The sequence below is a fragment of the Lagopus leucura genome, unplaced genomic scaffold (assembly GCF_019238085.1).
Source record: "Lagopus leucura isolate 7727_CA_CO unplaced genomic scaffold, USGS_WTPT01 Super-Scaffold_100028, whole genome shotgun sequence".
NCBI lineage: Eukaryota > Metazoa > Chordata > Aves > Galliformes > Phasianidae > Lagopus > Lagopus leucura.
In genome coordinates, this window is record NW_024962279.1 from 1,878,255 (window position 1) to 1,899,183 (window position 20,929).

At 42.3% G+C, this 20,929-nt stretch overlaps 1 protein-coding gene across 4 annotated transcripts in view; it reads left to right on the top strand.

Moving 5' to 3' along the window:
• ATXN7 (ataxin 7) overlaps window positions 1–20,929 on the top strand; it is an 80,846-nt gene that overhangs the window by 9,010 nt on the left and 50,907 nt on the right. For 2 of the 4 annotated variants that reach the window (XM_042880872.1, XM_042880873.1), the window contains exons 2-4: window positions 6,690–6,782; window positions 14,463–14,723; window positions 15,036–15,104. In XM_042880872.1, the coding sequence (XP_042736806.1) occupies window positions 14,474–14,723; window positions 15,036–15,104 (319 nt within the window). In that variant the 5' untranslated portion in view covers window positions 6,690–6,782; window positions 14,463–14,473. Of the gene's footprint in view, window positions 1–6,689; window positions 6,783–14,104; window positions 14,308–14,462; window positions 14,724–15,035; window positions 15,105–20,929 lie in introns of those variants that run through there. The other 2 variants (XM_042880870.1, XM_042880874.1) reach the window with 2 other exon arrangements.

Consider the following 20,929-nt stretch of genomic DNA (forward strand, 5'->3'; position numbering starts at 1 on the left):
ATGTATGTTGTAATGATAGAGGTGAGAAGAAATCTAATACTTTCATTACCAGTCTTCTTGACTGTAAGAGGAGTGAGGAAACTGGGGAACTGATTTCTTCACAAGACATTAATAGCTATAATTAATAAATGGCTTTAATTGCCAAAGACTTTGTTAGCAGATACACACCAGCGGCTTCTTACCCATCTGTGGTTTGCAGAGAAAGTCACTGCTACAGGGAGTACGTCAAAATGCAAGTTATTTGATTTCCAGGTAAATAATAGCAATGACAACAAATCCTTCCTTTTATTTAGGTAACGAGCACCCAGTGGTTGCTTAATTTGTGAAAATTGAGTGTCCTGTTAATAGCCACGTGAGTAGTGATGGAAAAAATAAGATATTTTATATAGTATAATAAAGAGCCCTGAGTTAATATAGTTAGAAACATGTGACAGATGGATACTGTGTGAGAAGTCTTGTTGGCTAAGTGGGCTTTTGTAGACATTTGAGCCATTGGTTTGTTGGTGTCAGTATGAATACAGATTGACTTGCCAGCTAAGGATGGCATTTTGCACTCACCTTCTTAGCATGAGCACACAATGTGGAACACAGGACTTACTTGCAAAGCAGTATAATGCTGCTTTATGTCTATTTTCCCCAGGTGTACAACTCCAGTGTTCATAACAAAATGAAATTGTCTTTTCAACTTAGAAAGAAAAGACAGGAGACACGGACCAAATGCTCATTAGTCATTAAGAAGAGAAACCCAAATAATTTTTGAGGTAGTTGTAGCCTTTTAGAATATGAGTTCTCGTTGTTGTTGTTTTTAAATGGTTGGGATTAACATTTCTCTCATTGCTCTGACATTTTTCTCTGCTCCTTAACACCAGCGTTGTGTGCGAGCTGGTGGCTCCGACTCTAGGTGGCAGTCAGTGGTAGGCAGAAGGGAAGGCTGCTGGGTGCTTTGGCTTGAACCCTGCTACCTGCTCTGGTTGCCCTCTCTAGTTGGAATTTTTGTGGTGTTCGGTAGCAGTAAGTGTCACTTCAGCTTCTCCTGCTTTCAAATGGAAACAGAGATGCTATGAAGAAAGAAATAAGCAAAAAAGAAAGGCAAAAAATAAGGGTAACTGAGAAAATGGTGCAGTGAGACGTTCACAAAGGAGAGCTTTGGTGATGCTAAAAATAGTGAAGAGACTTCTTTACAGATCAGCAAGACTCTTGTCGTAGATTAGCAGAAGCAGATTTCAGTTTATGATGGGAGGAATCCTCGTTTCCTGCTAAATTCAGTTTCAGTAGGTTGCAAAAGGTGCAACCGGGGATGAGAGGAGGAGGAGTACATTGTTGTACCCTGGTTTTTAGAAATGAGGATTTCCTGACAGCCTCTCAGGTGTGTCATTTAAGAAATACTTACTGCTTTAGATGTCATGTCTTCCACCTCTGCCCTGTCCCTCACCCTCCTTTTGCAGTGTCCGTCCTCTGCTCTTTATTTCTAACCTCTCCTGTCCACTTACAGGCAATTCCTTTCCTTCATTCCTGTCAGGTCTTTGCCTCTTGACTCTCCACTTTTTCTTCATAACAAAGTAGAGTAGGCTTCAATTTTTCTCTCTCCTTTTCCTTGAACAGGTCTCTTTGCCTGCCTGCCCAGTCACTGCTTGCAGTTGGACGTAGCAGTGCTTGCGTGCTGCTGCCTGTTGTAACTGCAGAGCAGCAGCAGTCTCTCAGTACTTGCTGCGCTGGGATGATTACATTTCAGGAGATGAATACAGTTTGATAAGAAAGCTATTGTTGTAATAAATACAGTTCAAAAACAGGAATTAATCTATAAATTTTATTGATACATGGTTTTGAATTCAGTGCCAAATTACAGGCTTGTTTACCTCTGCTCAAATCTCAAGAAGCTCCTTGAGTTGCTCTGGGTTTGCAGAGGGATACTTAAGATCAAATCTTGGCCTACACTCTCGACAGTAAGAAAATGATTTACTGTTATGTTGTATATATGTACATGTAACAGCGTTTGTAAAGGGGCTGTGATGCTGCAAGTGCTTTGCACGTGTTCTGCAAGGCAGGTCTTGTGCTAAAAAGCAGTAACTGTTAAGCAAAGGCTGCTGATTCTTGCTTAATATAGTCCTAGCGACATCCCTTCATTTTATAAACATGATAGTTTGACAGTGGAAAATACAGATTTCTGAAAAGTAAGATACCATGTTTGCAGGAAAAAGGGGGAAAAAAAAACAAAACACAAAAACTAAAGCTTGAATCAGATGTTTATTTTTACATGTTTGTAGTGAAAAATACCATTGGCACATTATGCCAAGTCTTGCGATTCACAGTCAAGTGTGTTTCCAGAGACAGCTTGACAAATGTGGTCTATCATTTGTAAGAGAAAGCTCTCTGAAGAGAGTTAGAAGTGATCTAGTGCAGTTTTCTGTGTGAAGCTCATATGCAAGAAAGACGAGATAGAGATAATTTTGGAATTATGTCAAGATTATGTGTTAGTATGACAGGTATCACAGTGCCTAATAGATGGCACAGCACAGAGATAATGAAGAGTGATGCTTTCTGTTCCCAGCCCTGTGCTGGGTCTGGTAGTAGCTGTGGGCAAATCACTCTCCTCAGTTTCTCTGTAAAAGTGATGATAATGATGTGTATTATTTTGTGTTTCATTTTGAGATCTAAGGGGAATACATAAAAATGAAGTGGTACAAACGCAGTGGGAAATAGAAGGTAGTAAAATAAGCGTTTGTATTACAGACAGCTTTGTACTGGCAATTGACAATAAAATTATTGATTCTTCTGCTTTTCTTTCCTGTTGAAGGTATCAGTATGTGTTTGTTCACAGGACTACAGAAAAAATCTTGCTGTTTCTTATGATACTCTGTTTTTCAGTGCCTCCTGCGGAATTTGCTGTAATGTTATTCTGCCTTTATTCTTGCCTATTCTGGTCCCTGTGAGGGACAGAAACAGCTTCAGTTCATGGAGGATAAGGACAGAAAAGGTCTGTCTATCTCCCTTTTCTCTGTCTCCTCCCTTTCTATTTCTCTGTCTCTCTTTGGCCATTGAAAATGTAGGTCATATTGCATCACCATAAAATGGAACAGTCAGAAAGGTGTTTGAAAAATGCTGACATCCTTAGCCTCGGGTGCATGCCAGTGTCCTTTGTTTACATTGAGAATAGTGTGGTACCCATGTAAGAACCAACATCTCTGTTCAGGTTAGTGGTATGGGACCTAAATTATGAGCCAGATTTTAAGATGCCTTTCATCTGCCTGCAGTAATTTAAAATTAGACAGATAAAATGCAGCCACTCACAATAATGATATACACGAGGAGCTAATTTGTAATCTTTAATCTGCAATAACCGTGACTGTGTAGCTTGAATAATATTACATTTAACAGAGAAGCTCGGTAATAAATTTTGCAAATCATGTTAATCATGTATACTCTGCATTGTCTTGATTAACTGTGCCTTTTTATCTTGAGAAGTGTCTGGGCTGATATTGCATGTTTGTGCACCCTTTGAAATGAGCCAAGTGGGATTTCATTTCTTTGTGGAAGAATTGAGATTCCTGATGTCCAGCATCCTTTTGCTTGCTACCAGCCTTTTGTGTTGCCTGTTTTTCTGATGTAATACAAGTTGTTGCGGGTGTGAAATATTCCTGTCACACAAAATACGGAACGTTTCGTTTTCTTTACAGATGCATACAAATCCAGGTTTTAAAGAAATGTATAAATATAATTTCAACAGTCCTTACTTACCTTAGTTTGCAGTAACCTAATGTGCTTTTCAGATTGAACTTTCAAATGGTGGCATAAATCATACAGCAAAATGTAGGTATTTTCAACTAGAAGAAAAGATCCTGCTTAGAGAATATCTGTCATTATTTCTGAAACTGAGTAATTTTTTAGCCTGTCTTTCCTCACTTTGTGTGGTTGTATTTAAACTGTTGAAGTGTGATATGCGAAGGCTTCTTACGGCTTTTTAAATTGCACTGCCAAAGAAGACTTCTTGGTTGTGAGAAAAGATGTTGCAAAACAAATGTAAAATTAGTGATGAGATGATTTCCTGAGCAAAATGATCAATGCAAATCTTTTTTTGTTGCAATTAGACAGAGGAAAATGACACTAGTCGGAGTTGATACCTCAGGTACACCTTGCTGTGTAGTTATTTGTTTTGCATCAGCTCAGTTAGAATTATTCAAAAGGCTTTGTTTTAATGAGTTAGGCTTTTCATGAGAATATGTTTATCTTAAGTGGATAATATTCATTATTCATCATGGCTGTGCCTCTATTACCTATGTAGATACACTTTTCACCAGGTTATATAGCTTTTGCTCTGCCCAATTATGGCTTCCTGTATTGCATGGTATTGAACAGCACTTGCAACCAAGTTCCTTTGGCGTTCAGGCAGCAGGACTGACATCATGCTCAGTCTGGTTTGAAAATGCAGGCTTTCTCCTCTCCTTCGTTTGCTGCTTTGAGAATCTTTGTCACCTTTCCACCCTTCAGCTCGCTCTCCCTTTTCCAGCACACTGAAGTGCTTTCCTTCTGCAGAGGGAGCTCCTCGTGGCTTATTCTCAATCATCTGATCCCTGCCTTACATTACTCTTTGCTGACAGTTGTGGTTGTAATTGACCTGCTGTAAATTCTCAGTAAGAATTGTTCCTGTTCTTTGCCACCTATTATCCAGAGAAAGACTCCTCTTTAAAGAGTCATTAAACTGTCACTTTATTCTTCTGAAGTTTACTCTCTTGACTTGCTTCAAACTCAAATCCAGATGTAATCCCTAGAGCAAAATTCACAGGTGGTAACACAGCGTGCTCTGATCTCTTGTACGTAGGAATAAAATGTTTACTGTTTTTTCATTCACCTTCATCTGCTCCATTGTTTGTACTTCCCACTGATTGCCCTATTCCCAGATTTTTAAGCTTTCAGAGAAGCCTTCTGTTTTATGGGTGACTTTTTGGTTTCCATTTTTGCACGAAGCAGTGAAACCTGCCTTTTATCCAACTTGTAACATTTAAATTGAGATAAAAGGAAGGGTGTTCTGCATGCAGAGCTCCTGAATTCCCTGAAGAAACCGGGGTTGAGATTAAGCAGTTGAGTTTCTTTCATGGCAGGAAGATCATATGCTTGAAGGGGCTGAGACTGTGAGGCTGAGCACTGAGTGATCTTCTGCAGAGGGGAGAGTCTGCATGAATTCATGTCCTAAACAGGCAATGGAAAAATGAAGATGTTTTTGACAAACATTTCCTTTCCCAGCGAGCAGCAACAAGAATTGAAGAGAAAGCTTAATATTGTAGGATTTGATTAGATATTTCTGTGTAACATTTATTTATGATTTCTGAGACTTCTATTAGTGTAGAAACTTGCTAACAGTCAGTTACCTCGAGTCTTATTCACTGCAAAGCAGAACAGTAAATGCAGAGGGGAGAGAAAATAATACTGCACTTGTTCTCAAGTGTTGTCCACTGAAGACAAGAATTTGTATGTATTTATTTATTTTACCAAGCAATTAGAATATCATGAAGCTCTGTTGTGCTTCTTAGGCTCAAGCATGTTACTGAGCAGAGTAAAGCTTAGTGAAGGTAAGAAACTGTAAATGTATCTGTAGGTCTTATCAGTCCAGCCCGTGTCAGCTGGTAAGCTGCAATTTAAAAGGAGAAGAAGGGGTCTTGTCCTCAGTGCACAAAAAGAATTTGAAGGCATGAAGTCAGTTTGCAGGCAGCTTCCCAGAAGGCAGGAAGAGCTTCGTTCTGCACCTTCTGTCGGGTTCAGCCCTCCCACCCCGGCACGGCTCGGATGCCCTCTTGGACTGCATTCCTCTTGTCTGGACTTTAATCCTTGGAGAGGAAAAAATAATTCTCTCTGAAGTGTCATCCGTCCGCAGCACTAGATGGCTTGTTTGTATGCATCCATCTTCGTGGCTTCTTAGTAAAATGAAGGAAAAATGCTGGTTTAACTTCAAAACGCTAAGGCCAATTATTTGATCTTCAGTTTAACCCATGCATGAGGATGGGTGAAAATCATTTTAAAGTTTTAGCCAATTAGGCATTAATTTGCACTAAAACAAAGCCAACCGTGCCAAAATTTATGTGAACAGTAAGTTTGTAAGCATTAAATGAAAGGACTTTAAAAATTTGAGCTTGAGATCAGGGAAGTTCCTGTTGTGGGAAAAGCTTCTGTGTATCTTTCTAATTTTTATTAAATCCCTCATCAGCAATACAGTAATAGTCACTAATGACTCTTACACAGGGGATCATTTTTAGCTATCCACGTTCTGTGACATGGTGGTAAAAATGTCAGTGGCTGCGTACCGAGAGCTCCTGTTATTGGAGTCGTGTTATATTCTAGAAAAATCCTGTGCAGAAAATACAGCGCTGTCGTTTTACCAGCTGGCCATACAGACACCAATTTCTGCTTGGAAATCTGGTCAGAGGTTGGCGATGTGAGCGCAGTAACTGGGCTGAAGATTGAGATTTAAACCAATGCATACCTTTCTGGTAATGTCAGGCTGCCGTTTAAAGAGCTGTTCTGTGCAAAGAGGGCATAACAGTTCTGTGCTTACCTTTCAATTTTAAATTCATTGCAGAAAATGTGTTTGTAAAGCTGATAGAGTGCTTCGTATTGGATTTTAAATAGATGTAGTCGGAGTTATGAAACTGAAATAAGGTTTCAGATGTCTTACTGCTGTACTCCTTGTTTTGTTTCAGAATTAATCAGATACAAGTTAGAGAAAGCTTCCAGAATCTGAACAGATGAAGATCAACTGATAAATCAACCCAGTGATTCGCCACAATTTCAAGGTACTGTGACATGCTTACCAAAATATTTTCCTTAAGCATAATATTCACATACTTTAGATGTGAGGAGCGTGGAGAACAGGATATTAACAGGGTTGCAAAGCAAGCCTGAAGTGTTACCAGATGCAGTGGGGAGAGGTTGTTTTTTTTCTTTTTTTTGTTTGTGTTTTTAATGCAGGTGTTTAATATATGTTTCAGTGGAAAATAAAGTGACTTCACAATCGACCTAAAGGGACTTCAAGCTTGAAACAGTCAAGCTGGAAAAAGATTGTAAGCTGTACCTCAGTCACTTAGATCAAGTGATTTGGACAAGGAAGGTTTGGCGTAGATATCATGTGACAATTTAAATGTATTTATTACAGTTTAGAAGATGTTAACTTCTTTTTTCTAAGTAACTGATTTTATCTATTTTTGACTTTCTGTCATATTTTAATGTATTGGAAGGCTCTTATGCTCTGGTATGTACCGTAGCCTACCAGAAAGTACAATTGTAAACTGGGGCAAGAATTATACAGTTACTGAATACAGCTGAGATTCTTCTCCATAACTGGCAGAACATTAGGAAAAAAAGTGAGAATTATGATAATAATTGAATTATGATAATAATTGAAATTTGGCTGAAGAGCTGATTTTACAGATTATAGGAACTTCTAATTCATAGAGACAGTATCTGTTTCTTTCTCTGTTTCCCTACATGTTAATATTTGCTCTGTATCATCACGTGCATTTCACCATCTTGTGTATTTTTTCTTGATATAACGAAAGAAAAGATTTTGCTCAGAGTTTGCATTTTCCTCATACACAAACTTGGAAAATGCAGTCTGCTTCAGACAAACTAGTATTTGCTGTGCAAATCATCTTTTAGTATCTTTTAAAGTAGATTGTAGCAGAAGGGGCCATTACAGTGAACACAGAGCTGGTCTGCAGAATTTATTTAAGTGGCAGAATTAATCTGGGCTCAAGAAGAGTGCAGAATGTTTGTCACAGTGTTGCTCTTAAACTGCTGTCTTCTCTTGAACAGCTCAGCAAAATTCCTTTTTAACCCTCAATTCTGCATTTGAAAGTTTATATTTTGAAAGTTTATGTGAAAGAAAGTGCTGTTTCAGGAAGAGAAATAGTGTAAAACTTACCTATGGGCTCCTTTTGCAAGACTGTACAGCTTCAGGCCCACGGATTTGGGCAGGTTTGTGGCTCAATAGTTATGGCTTCTGCCTCAGCAGAGAACTTGAGGTTTGCTGTGCCAGTTGACAAAACTTATGCACACCAGTTATACGTAATAAATCTTCTGTGTGTTATACAGTGGAGGCCAAATGGGTTTGGTGTAATATTGATCTTCAAAGTTAATGCAGGTATTTTTTTTGGAAAGTGTGAATTAATTGTAATAGGATATGGGAATATTCCAGAAATCTGGATTTTTGTACATAAACCTAACGATAGGACCAACGGAAAATGAACTCAAATTCCTTTTATTTATGTCATCAAATATTATAAGAATACGAAAATGTAGCTAACTAAAGAATTTGGTTAAATTTAGCATGGAGACATGGGATGTATATTCCAGGTGCTTATTTACATTAGAGCAGAATTGCTTTTTCTTCTTCAGTATGTTTTTCAACTTTCTAATCACTTTGGTGGTTTTCTGATGGACCTCATCCAGTTTTTTAACATCTTTCTTGAACTGGCCCAGGCTTTCAGCTTCCAATCTCTGTACAGTGACGCTTTCTTCCAGTGCATCTACTTGTTATCCAAGATTCATGTAGTGTGCGCCTCACGTGGTGAGGATGCATTTAGTCCCATCATCCAGATGGTCTAGTGAACAGGATTGGGCCCACTGTTGATCCCCAACGACCTCCATTTCTGACTGGCTGCCACTTTGACGGTGAGCACAGCAGTTTAGCCTGTTTGCCACCACGGCCCACGGCCTTTTGAGCTAATGCTTAGCACCCATGGGTATGATTTGTATACCTGCCCATGTCCAGCTGGTGTGATTTTTTTGTTGCTAACACGTTGCACACATTGTCAGTGTGGGTTGCGTCAGTGAGCAGAAATGAAATTTCTGAAGAATGGTGCAAATTCAAATTTTCATGTGTGTGAGTGCTCAGGATCCTTGACATGATGGTGGTCAGCATGGCAAACTTCTAACGGTACGAGCATTCGGGCACTCACATCAGAGACAGACAACTGCATTGTGGTCTCAGGGAGCTCTCAAGTTGTGTGGGCTGTGCATGGACCCAGAGTCCACGGATTACCACAGAGCCATGGACAAGCTGGCAAGAAACCAGTCAGGATTTTGAAACCTTGCCTAGTAGGTAGGTTGTGTCTGACGATTGTTGATATCAAAGTATTCCCCTTAAGTGCTTTGATTTCAACAGATGGAAATTCGGCCCAAATATTTTGTTACAGTTAATCTGAGTAGCGGCGTATTATAATCACTTTAAGTTGTAATATCATATCAGCTGTGTATAAGGTCATACCCATTTCTTATTCCTTTGATTAAAGTTATTCATCTGTGTAGCCACATTGCCAAGATTGTTTTAACATTTCCAAATTCAAAAGATGAATTCAATACCACATCTAAAATAAATAAAGATTAGTTTGATTTCCAAATCATTAACTGAAGTATAATGTATAGTTTTACCTACTGACATTTAAAATTTGCAAATGTTGTGTTACTAGTCTGTATTTTCTCTATTAAATTCTCTGCAAGAACTGAGAGTATTTTATAAGGCAGATGCTGTGTATTTTATAAGACGTGGCAGTGGCATACATTTATCATCTGGATATTAAAATGTTACATTATTTTAATATAACAGTGTAGTCACTGTGAAGTTTAAATCAATATGTGAGGGCATCCGCTGTGTTCTCATCCGATTCTCAGATTTGCTTACAGTTATTAGGCTCCATTCCCTGAGTGATTCTTCTCAGAAAAAGACACTTCAAGTTAGTTTTCTCATCTGAACAATGTAATTTTTTCTTTCCTGGTACAGGTGGTTTGTAGTAGACATCCACAGTAATTTCACTTTCCACTATTTAAAATAGCTCTATTCCAAAGCTTCTGAGCATCTTCAGCTCTCTTTGAAGTGTTACTCATAAATAAAATTATACTATTTCCAGGATCTGTGAGAAAAGGATAATAGGTTGTCATGGTTTGATGTTTCACTTTTTATTGTGTGCTGCTCGTGGTTGTTATTCTGAGGGATCACAGTCCTGTGTATGAAGGGAGAAGTCTCTTGATTTCACTGGAGGTGAGAGTGAGCTACAGATTACCATAATGCATTTAGTTGTATTAACATTTTCCTACGGTGGAGCTTAAATGAAATGATCTGTTTTGTTATTCTGGATAGTTCTCTCATCACCTGGACATGCTGATTTATATGAACTTTTTATCTCTTGCCTTTCTACTTGCCCAATTATATTCTTCTACTTCTCATAGTGCAGACATACTTTAAAATGCACAAAATCTGCTCCTAGTTCTGCTGCTGTCAGCAGGAGCTGACATCAGGGTCAGGATTTCGCTTCTCTGTGTCACCTCCTCCAGTTGTCATTTCAGCCTGACTCTCATCTACAAACAGGTCTTTGTAATAATATTTTTCTTTTTCCTGATTGCTTCAAGCCCTTTGGTTACAGTTAACTTACTTGATTTCCTTCTGTGCCCCGATGCCCCTCACTTCTTTTCCTCAAGAGGCTATTTGGTGAATGTGCTGTTTTCTTTTCTTCTCAGTACTGATGACACGATGCCCTCATAGGTTCTTCTTTCTCTCCCTTCAACATTTTAATCATACATCCTTTCACATTTGTTGTGGAAAATCACCAATGAGTAACATTGTACTTCTGCTCATAAGAGTTTAGCTGCAGATTCACTTTTCCTTTTCCATTCCAAATGAGAATGATCACATCTCAGGTCTTGTGCGGAGGTTGTCTCATAGATTCTAACTGAACACCTGAATGAGGTGTTCCCTGTTTGAACAGCTTTCCAGGACCACCTGGCAGAAGAATGAAACCTGTCAGTGCATGTGGGGAAATGCCTGCAGTGTCATGACACAGCGTAGCCTTCCTCAGTTTTCAGCAGTTGTTTGCTGTTGGTAAGCACGCTTTTAGTTGGAAGCATTACCAACCATGCTTAATATATTGCTGAATCTGTTCAGTGAGCTTTGAATCTGCATTATCCCCTTTTCTGTGTGTTTTGTTTTCCTGACTCCATTCTTTCTTTCCATTTACAGGCTGTGTTGTATTTTTATTTGTTTGTTTATCTTCACCCCACTACTTGGCTGTCTTCTCCGCATGAGCTGCTACTTTCTGCTGTTCTCCTGCCTCACGTTTCCTTTTCCACTTAATGTCTTTGAGCTGAACTTATTCCTCCATGTTTTGTTTTTTTTTCTCTCAGTTCTTCATATGTTTGTTGTTGTTCAGTCACAATCCCATTCCCAACATCACTTCTTGGGCTGTTTTGCTCCCTCAGGTAAGCCTTTGAATCGACAGTGTTTCTGGACAACTTTTTGCTCTCTTAAAGGAGCATGGGCTTCTTGGCAGCTCTTCCCACTGGAGTGTACTGCCTGATCTTGACCTGATTCATCGCTCTTAATTCTGGACACCTAAGAAGCACTCAATTTAGTTGCATGGTCATCGTTGACTTTGTGGTTAGTGAGAAGAAAACGGCTTCTTCAAAAGCTTTTTTGGACCAGGAGGGACCAAACTGATCTCAAAAGCTTCCTTGGCTCTCCTGATTGCCCAGCTGTGAATGACTGTACTTCCAACCAGGGTGTGTCAGATTCCTAATAGCCATCTCTGTTCAAAGTATACAGCTTATATACATGTTTTCAGTTCTGACCTTCTAACGGGATGGATTTTCAGGGCTTTGCCTCTTTTCCTCTAAAATCATCAGCACAACCATGCATAGTGCTTTGGAAATGGTTTAAGAGAATTGAACTCGTGTGCTTAAAAATAAAAACAGAAACAACCTGGTCACATCTTCAGCATAGTGAGTTTGTGGGAGAGAATATTCCTCCTCTCTGACTAATCAGTCCTGTGCACTGAACTGATCAACCCATCTTTCTGCTGCCACTTTCCTCCCTCTGCTGGAACACTGATGTATTCATGGCATAGTGGGAAAAATTGTTACTAGAGGAAGGAAGCTTACTAAGGGAGGCCAGACCACAAAATTAGATCTGGAGTAATATGGATTTGGTTGTAATATGGATTTGGTTGTTTGTTTGGTTAGTAATATGGATGTGGATGTATAGGAACAAAGCTATGGAAGAGAGAGGGGAAAAATCACAACAGGCTTGAAAGAGCAAAAAACAGCAAGGAGGAGGCAGTGGGAGATGGATGAAGTAATTATATTTACTTGTTTGGCACTTTTAAAGCTAGAGCCACTTCTGAGTAACTTGATGAGTGTTCATGCTAGAACCTGAATAGCTGGCAATAAATTAGCTCATTAAGGTACTTACCTAATCAAAGGCAACTTTATCAAATTAAGCCATTCTACCTTGATGTAATTCTTCATATATAGCATAACATACATAACATAAATGTTACTTCAGTAACATTTAAAGGAAAGAGTGGTAATGTATGAACAGTAATTCAGTGTCAGTGTAAAATCTGTTGCTGCTGAAAGGCAGGTGGTGGTGTGCTCTGTATGGACACCCATCACTATTTGCTGTAGGATGAATGGAAAATAAATAACAATAGTGAAATTCTTTGTGAATTTCATGGGCCCTGCCATCAGTCTTTCAAACTGCAGCAGGGACAGCTAGCTGACAGCTTCCTTCAGGACAAAGCAGAGATGTATGAGCACAGTTTGTGAAATCAGAACATCTGACAATGAGGGTATAACTATCTGTAACACACCTTGTTCTATGGCTGGAGTCTGAGTTCAGCTGTGGGTGTTTGTGGAGCACAGAATCAATCAGTAATTGATTCATCTCCTGTCTGGCTGGCTTTTACAGCACAAAATTAGTTGAACTTCTGTTCAGGAATTCAGGATTGCTTTAACACCTGACTGACATCTCCCACTGATGTGTTTAGTTTTAATTGTAAGTCGTTATTTATATTATCAAACACGCTCTTTGATCATTAATAAAGGAATAACGCCCCTCATTCTTCAGTTATCTTTCAACTCTGGTCCCTTAAGTGCTTTGTCCTCATATGTGGCCAAGTGGAAGGAGATTCCACTGTTCTGGGAAATGGCAGTTCAGTTAAAGGCATCGAACTGATCGACCCGGGATCAGGGCCCAGCTCCAGGAGCTGATGGATCACTTCACCTGGCTGTGGTGCTAGCCACTGGGCTATCTTTATCTAAATCTTACGGTGTTTGCCTTTTAAGTTGCCTTTTCTTAGGCAGTTCCAGTGATCAATAACGGAGAAAAAACTCCCTTACAGTGCCGTGTAACATTGTAATACAGAACAGCCTGAGTTTGACAGACAGTGATCAGTGGGCTGGAACGCTGAAACCGTGCTTATAATTGCAGCCTATCCTGCAATTACAATCACATCCTGATGTGATTGTACACAGCAAATTTTACACTCCTACATTTGGAAAGGAGCACCGATAGCCTTTAAGCTCCGTGCTTTTGGGGCTGTGTTTCCACGAAGGAGATAATGGAGCGTGAACCAAGCCCGGCAGGGCCGGGCCGGAGCAGCCCAACGGCTTTGTTGGGCGTTGAGGTTTTACTGCGAGGGCGCGGAGCGGGCGGCTCCGGGGGGATCGCTGCTGAGACAGCGGCCGGTCGGAAAGAGAATCTCATAGCGAGAAGCCTGGCGTCGGAATTAGTTTATTAGAGAACTCCATAGCTTCGTTATTAACAGTTAAGGGGAGCGAACGCGTCTTTCAAATACTTTCAGTTTCAGGGAGCTCGCCGAGCGCTCGTCACTTGTAGCGCCTATCTCAGGGCACGGGCAGCAGCCCTGCGAGCCGGAACAGCGCTTCTGTGCGGAAGTCAGCGCGGAAAGCCAAACCGGGGCGAGGAAGGGGAAACCGCCGCGTTCAAACGGCCCGCGCCGGCAGCTCCCGTAACGGCCGCGCGGGAGCCGCTGCCCGGTCCTGTGCTGTGCTGTGCCGTGCCGTGCCGCACCGCCGATCGCCACTCGCGGCCCTCCGGCCCCGAAGCGCTGCCCAGCGAGGGGCCGCCTCCAGCACGGCGCAGGTCCCGAGGCGGGGGCGCGTTTCCTGCTTGCCGTTCGCTGCTGCCCCGCTGCTCGCCGGCGGGCTTTAAGGAGGCCCGGAGGGGCGGGGCGGGGAGACCGGCCCAGCCCCGTGCCCGCCCCTCGGCCCGGGACGGCGGCGGGAGGGAGGCCGGGCGGGGTTATGATGCGGCCGTTGTTTTTGTAGGGTCGCGGGTCGTGCTGCGGAGAGGGAAAGGCGGCCCATGGAGCCGGGGAGCGCCTGGCGGGCGGCGTAGCCCGGCCCCCGCCGCTTTGTTAGCGCAAACACACAAACGCGCCCAAACGCGCCTCACCTGGGCGGCGAAGAGGAGGGAGCGCTCCCATACATAATGGGCACTCGGCTCCTGCTCCCCGGGCCGCCGCAGAGGTGAGTCGAAGCCGCCCCCGGGCTCGCAGGCTCCCGAGAGGAAAGGCAGAGCCGGCGGGGAAGGAGGGGGCGGGCGCGGGGCTGACAGCGGCGGGGCGCCACCTTAAGCGCGGCGCCACCTTAAGCGCCCGCTGACTTTTCTCGTTACATTGTAGCAGCGGAAAGAATGTCGGCGCGGGCCGCGGGTGACGTCAGAAGGGAGCAGCGCAGAGCGGCGGCGGCCAGGCAGCGGCAGCGGCGGCCCCGGCACGGCGAGGGAGGCGCAGGCGGAGGAGGCGGGAGCGGCGCCGGCCCCGCCGCCACCGCAGCGGCAATGGCGGCCGTCGGGGAGCGCAGGTCCCTGCCCAGCCCCGAGGCGATGCTGGGGCAGCCCTGGAGCCACTGGGTCGACGCCGCTAAACTTCACGGGAACGACGGTGAGCGGACGACCGGCCCCCCCGCGAGCCGCCCTTCTACCGGTGGGAGGGCCCGGGAGGACGCGATCTCCCCTCTATTATCCCCCCGCTCCCTAATCCGGGGCCCGACCTCTGGGGGAGCCCGAGTGCAGCCCGGGCCGGGGGCAGCAGGTGGGCAGTCCCCTCCTTCCCGCTCCCCCTGCCGGGCGCGGTGCTGCTGAGCATCTCCGAGCGGCGCTGCCCCCCGGGAGGGTCCGCGTCCGGAGCCGGGGCTGTGCCGGGTGGGCGTGCGCTGAGCTCCGGGCGCTGAGCTCCGGGCGCTTTCTGTTTCAGGAACTGCACTAGAAGAAAGTTTCAAGGAATACGGGAAAAATCGAGAAGCGATGCGACTCTGCCGAGAAGGTGAGTGCGATTGGTTCGTGGGGGAAAGTACCCGGAGAAGTTTCCCGGCTTGGAAGTAGGTACCGAAGGGCTCGCACGGGAAGGAGATGGGGAAACTCCGCTTCCATCCAACCGCTTTGCTTTGGGACCTGCGGCCTGTCAGCAGGCGATGCCATCAGCGTTGTCATTAAATAATATCTAATCACAGCTGCGAGGTTAAGTACAGGTTACTTATTGTATTGACTTTACTGTGTTTCTAGTGGGATTTTCTCTGGTCCTAAGTAATCTTCAGGAAGCTGCGTGACAGCGCTCCTAAGATCTCTTCTGAGCCAGGACGTTTGCATTCGGATTGTAATCTGTGTGGTGCTCGGACGCTGCTCGCCCTGTCATGTCAGCGAGTTGTGTTTATTTCTCAGTGCTCAGTGAGAGTGACCTTTCACCTGTGATTAGCAAAAGCTCAGGAAGGGCCCTGTTGGTTTCTAAAGCAGCAGGGCTGCTTGGAGTTGTAACCAAATGACAGATGACACCTATAGGTTGCTGGTAACTTTGTGACAGGCAGTGGGAGAACAGTAAAAAGCCTGAATGCTGATGTTCAGTTCTTCCTCTCTCTTTTTTATTTATTTTTTTTTTCTTTCTGACTTCCAAATTTGCTTTGTAACAGAGCAACATTCTCAAGCTGTGTGATTGTTAGCACAAATTCACTTAATGAGAAGTATATGTCGTGGAATAAATGCCAGATCAGTTGCACGTGAGTCACTTATTTGACATTGTTAGGAATGGAAGTTTATCAACTTTGTTTACAGTCAGAAAAAACAGAGCGTGTAGGGAGCTCAGGAGATGATCTGATTCAGCACTTCTGCTTGGGAGCTGCAAACAGCAAAGGAGAATTGAAACGTGTTGGCATAGACTTAATAAAGTTGGGAGGGAGTGATCTATACTGAGGCTGAGTGAAAATGTCTATTTATTGTCAAATTCCTCTGTTGCTCACATTTAGGGAAAAAATGATTTATAGGACCACATTCAGTGAGCACTGGGCTGTAAGAGAGATGTGATAGAACACCATGCTGAGATATTCAAACTTGTTTTGCTATCTCTCAGTTGTGTCTGTAAGTTCTCAGGTGTTTCATTACTTCATTGCTGAGTTCCAGTCTAATAATATTTGTGTTGGATATTTCATTTATTTTTCTGAGTAGGCAGATAATTTAAGTGTTAAAACAGCCTTTATAACAGTAAGTACATGTTATCCTAGTAAAGATTTTGTTAAGAAGGATTTTCAAACATTTTTTCTTACTTCTACCTCTTAAAATAGGAGCATCTAAGGTTTCCAGATTTTAATGATTAGCTGGCAGGGTGATGAATAATCTTTGGGTTGTTTTTTTTTTTTATTTCCCTTCTATAAAGAGATCATGAAACTGTTTTTTGCACAGTCTGACTGAGACACAGCTTCTCTTCTCTGAATTCAACCATGAGAATGACTTGTAGGGTTATGGTTTGAAGGAAGGAAAATTAAACAAAAAAAAAAAGCCTTCAAGAATTCAATCTGAGACTCAGTTGCTGTATCAGACTTTCAAATGTCTTTTTATTTTGATGCTATCGTGACGTGTGAATGAGGCACTGACTTGGCTTACACGTATAGCTGGTCTGCAAGGAACTCTGCCTACAAAGCAGAGCAAAAGATAAAGTTGTACTAATTAGATTTGCACTGAAAGGACATGGGGATCAGCAAAACACACCAGCATGTGTGTGTGTTGTGTTAATCAAATCAGGTTTTGAGAACGCTGTAAATGATTCCTTTACCCAGGAAGAATTTTGTATTGAAAATGGAGAAGCAAACGTTTGTTAAGCAATTGGACTGCCTGAACAATGGACTTTAACCTGGAAAATATTAAACAAATTAAAAATTCTGTCAAACCCAATTCTAACCCCAAGATTTTTGTCACACTGTGCAGTATTTAAATAAGGTTAAATACACAACTCACTGTGCAGAGAAAGTTCTTCCATCTCAGGTTGGGAGTTGAGTCAGAGGCCCAACTTGACAAAGGATTTCAAGGTTATTTAGGTTAATTTAACCTTGTATTGCAACTCTTCCAGTTTGCATAAAGGAATTAAATATTCATGGCCTGGAGAGGGAGAGAAGAAGGGAACATGGCTTTACAGTCCACTTATTCTAACTGGTTTCAAAACCAAGAGCTGTTTCTTTTATTTAAGAATTGTCAACTTTCAGATCAGGCTCCAGCAAGTCCGTGGACCCACTGAGTTAGAGTTGCTTCCTTTTCCACATGCTCTTTTTTTGCTCTTAGTCTTCTGTTGGGAATTAGCTTCAGCATCGCTGTGCCCGATGGTGAGAAATGAGTGTTACGCTTTTAAGCAGCAATGTCTGGATCTCCTGAATGAAGAGTGAGTGTTCTCATTGTCGTAATGCTGTATTAAAAAGAGGGTTAAGGTTACCAGCTTCTCCTTTTGTTATGCTTAAAGGAAAAGAATGATGCCTGTTATTCTTTTAAAGAAATGAAAGACGTAACTGTGTTATTCCAGAGCAGCATCTGCAAACTTAGAAGAGGTGCAGGATTTTAGGAGCACGTTTGTTACTGGAATTTCCTATTTGCTGATCAAGCAGCTCCTCTCTCAGCATGCTGGTTGTTGTGAAGCCTGATGAGTCCTTAATACCTGTCAGGGATGCCAGTTCTATGCAGGGATCAGGAAACTAAAATTAGTTCATAATCTCAAATATTTTTTCTGCATTTAGCCCTCCTTGACATACCCAAGCTCCCATCAAAGCACCAACTAGAAACTGTGGCATCCCAAACTCTCAGTGTTCCTCTTGTATTTCCCAGTTTCTGTTTTGCTGCTTTTATATGCTTTCTGTTCTGCTAATCCATAATATACAGTCGTTCCTGCTGGGATCCTCGAAGACCTTCACCAAAGTGAGAAGCTCGCTGGATGCTTTCCTGCATGTTGCTTTCTGAGGCAATAAGAGACCATGCTGAGCTTTGATGTAGAAATTAGAACCACAGGAATATGGTACGAGCCCAAAGCACTTGGCTTGCATTGGCTGTGGGAAAATCCCCAACAGATGAAAATGAGAAATGGACATCCTTCATCATGGGGAAAAGTCTTATTTTGAAGAACGTTTTAAATCTGTCTTTGTACACCAAAATCTTTTTTGTGACAAATGGTACTATCCATTTAAGTCCGTGTTATAACTGCGGTGCAATCGCTTCTTTTTGTAAGTAGTTCACACAGCAGAATCATTGCTCATCCAGTCACTTAATTACTTACTATTTGTGAGCCAGCTGAAGGTGTGACTCCCCGGCCACACGTTTGCTGTGATGAAGAAACTTCAGCATGTTGCGTTGTAATCTGCAAAAGAATTCTAAAACAGTGAAGCAGAAAGCCTAGTTGTCTTCTATTCTTCTTACACTTTGAAATGAGACTTTGATGTTGTGTCATTCAGACTTGTGTGATACTTGCAGTGTGTACCATCAGATGCATACAATGTGCTCACATGTACTTAGTTCATGTGAGAGATGCAGTAGATGTCTTGATACTTTCCCAGTTGAAGAAAACTACTGTTAGTGCTAAGCTTTGTAATAAGAATTTGAAATGTTTCAGCAAATGCAGACATTTTTCCAGGAGATTCTTGCTGACCAATGTTGAATTTGGTTTGCTTTAAGAAAACTTTCAAACCCACTGTTTTCGTGAAGATGTTCTCTGAAGGGAACTGTAATTTCATGCATAGAGTTTGTTCACAGTAACTCTGACAGGCTCCATCAGAGCCACCTTTAACTCCTTGCAAACTTTGACAACAGGTTGGCTCCTTTCATTTGTGGATTGGGAGAGCTTTGAGTAGAAATAATGCAGCCTAAAGCCAGGCCCTGGGACTGGGGGCTTGTCCATCCCACAGCCCCCTGCACTCCAAATCAACCGTCGCTCCCCAACACTCCCATTCCCCCTGTAAACTCCCACTTGCTACCAGCTAGCCTGTATGTTGTGTCAGATTCTCACTCCCGGCCCCTGTAAAAAATAAACAAAAGCCCACAAAGCTGGGTTTGAGCAAGAGAGACAGAGAACATATTTGCTCTTAGGAAAGGTATTACATTTTGTGTAGTATTTATTAATGTGTGCAACTCTTTCTGAAGTCGTTGTGCAGAAGTATTAGATTATTTTATGAGTCAATATAATAATCTTGAAATATGTCTAATAATAAAAATACTGTGGAAACAATAGCATCTCCGAATGGAAAATAAAGCCTGGAAGAGCAGGAGAGAGCTTTGGTTGGACAACTTGATAGGACCTGAGGAAACAGTTTCAAACTAAAAGAGGAGAAATTTAGATTGGACATAAGGAAGAAGTTTTTTACGTTAGCAGTGGTGAAGCACTGACATGAGGTGCCCAGAGAGGTGGTAGAAGCTCTGTGCTTGGAGGCACCCAAGGTCAGGCTGGATGGGTCTCTGAGCACCTGACTGACGTGCAGATGTCCCTGTTCATTGCAGAGGAGTTGGACCAGGTGACCTTTAAAGATGTCTTTCAACTTGAAAGAACCTGTGATTCTTAGTAAAAACTGTTTTTGTTTTTAATAGTGTTTCTAGTGCATGCTGAAGATTTGGAGTGTCTTGCTCGAGCTTAAACATCTTACTCTTTTTGTTACACATACAGCCTTATTTCTTAATGTATTTTTAACATTCTTTGAGCTGTGAATCCCTCAGTGCTGCCTAGATCAAGTGCTTCACTAGCTCTCCCACCAGTTTATAGACAACTGGCAACAAACTATAGGAGAAGGAGGACAGCATTTGTAACTCAGGTCACAAGCTGGATTTGATCAGTTGTCATTGCAAGAACTGTTCAATCTTGGCTAAAAGGGGGTCTTTGTCACCCTGATAGCATCTGTAATGTCTGTGAGTGCTTTAACTGTTTGAACTCGGAGGTTGTAAGGTTCCTGGGGGAGTCTTGATTGCTCTGTGTGTACGGCTGAGCTGTTTCAGGTGATGTGGTCCAGTCAGTGGTGATGGAGGGAGGTGCTAAGAAGACAATTCATCACAGGCTGAGGTTAATTCAGCAATGGTCCCTGATGTGCTAGATGTGCTGGGAGGTATCGCAGGTAAGAATTTATGTTGGCTGTGTAGCATGAGTCTTGTTGTATGGTATCACTCTTATAGGTTTTTAGACTCTACTGGTCTTAATAAAACAAGTGCTGAATTTTGTGTGAGGATGTAAATCATCAGTTTTGGTAGATGCCTTCAGAAGACAATTTGGAAGAATTTGTTACCATAGGGATCTATCAGGAGAGCAGGTGGGAACAAATTCTGTTCAGTGTTGTGTCACACTCCATGAACCTCTTGACTGTTCAGCAGAAGCTTTGGGGTTTGATCACGTTAATTGTTATTAATGGGAGTTACCAGAGCAGTGAGAGTACTGAGATGTTCCTGAGAGCTCTGCCATGAGCTGGTATTCTTCTTGAGCCTGTGCTGGGCAATCCAGGGCTGAGCTACAAGGAATCACTAGAAGTATCTTTATCCCATAGACCCAAGGTCTGGAATTTTCCCATTGGCAGGTTTAATAAATAATTAAAGCATGGAGAAACTTTTGTTCCAAAATGAAGTTGTAAATACAAGTGAGAGACGGCATCTTATTTCAAATTTAAATTTGTTTTTCTTCAGCCTCAGGAGGTGCTTTATTGAGTTGATTTTCGTTGTGTTAGATCACATCGAAGATGCTCACAGTGTTCTATAGTCGCTTACTGCCTGAAAATACACTGAGAATTTTTAATGGACTGAAATAAATATTTTAAGGTAGCAGCACAACGTGTGATGCTGCTTTTTTGACATTCTGCGTAGCTGTGCTTAGAC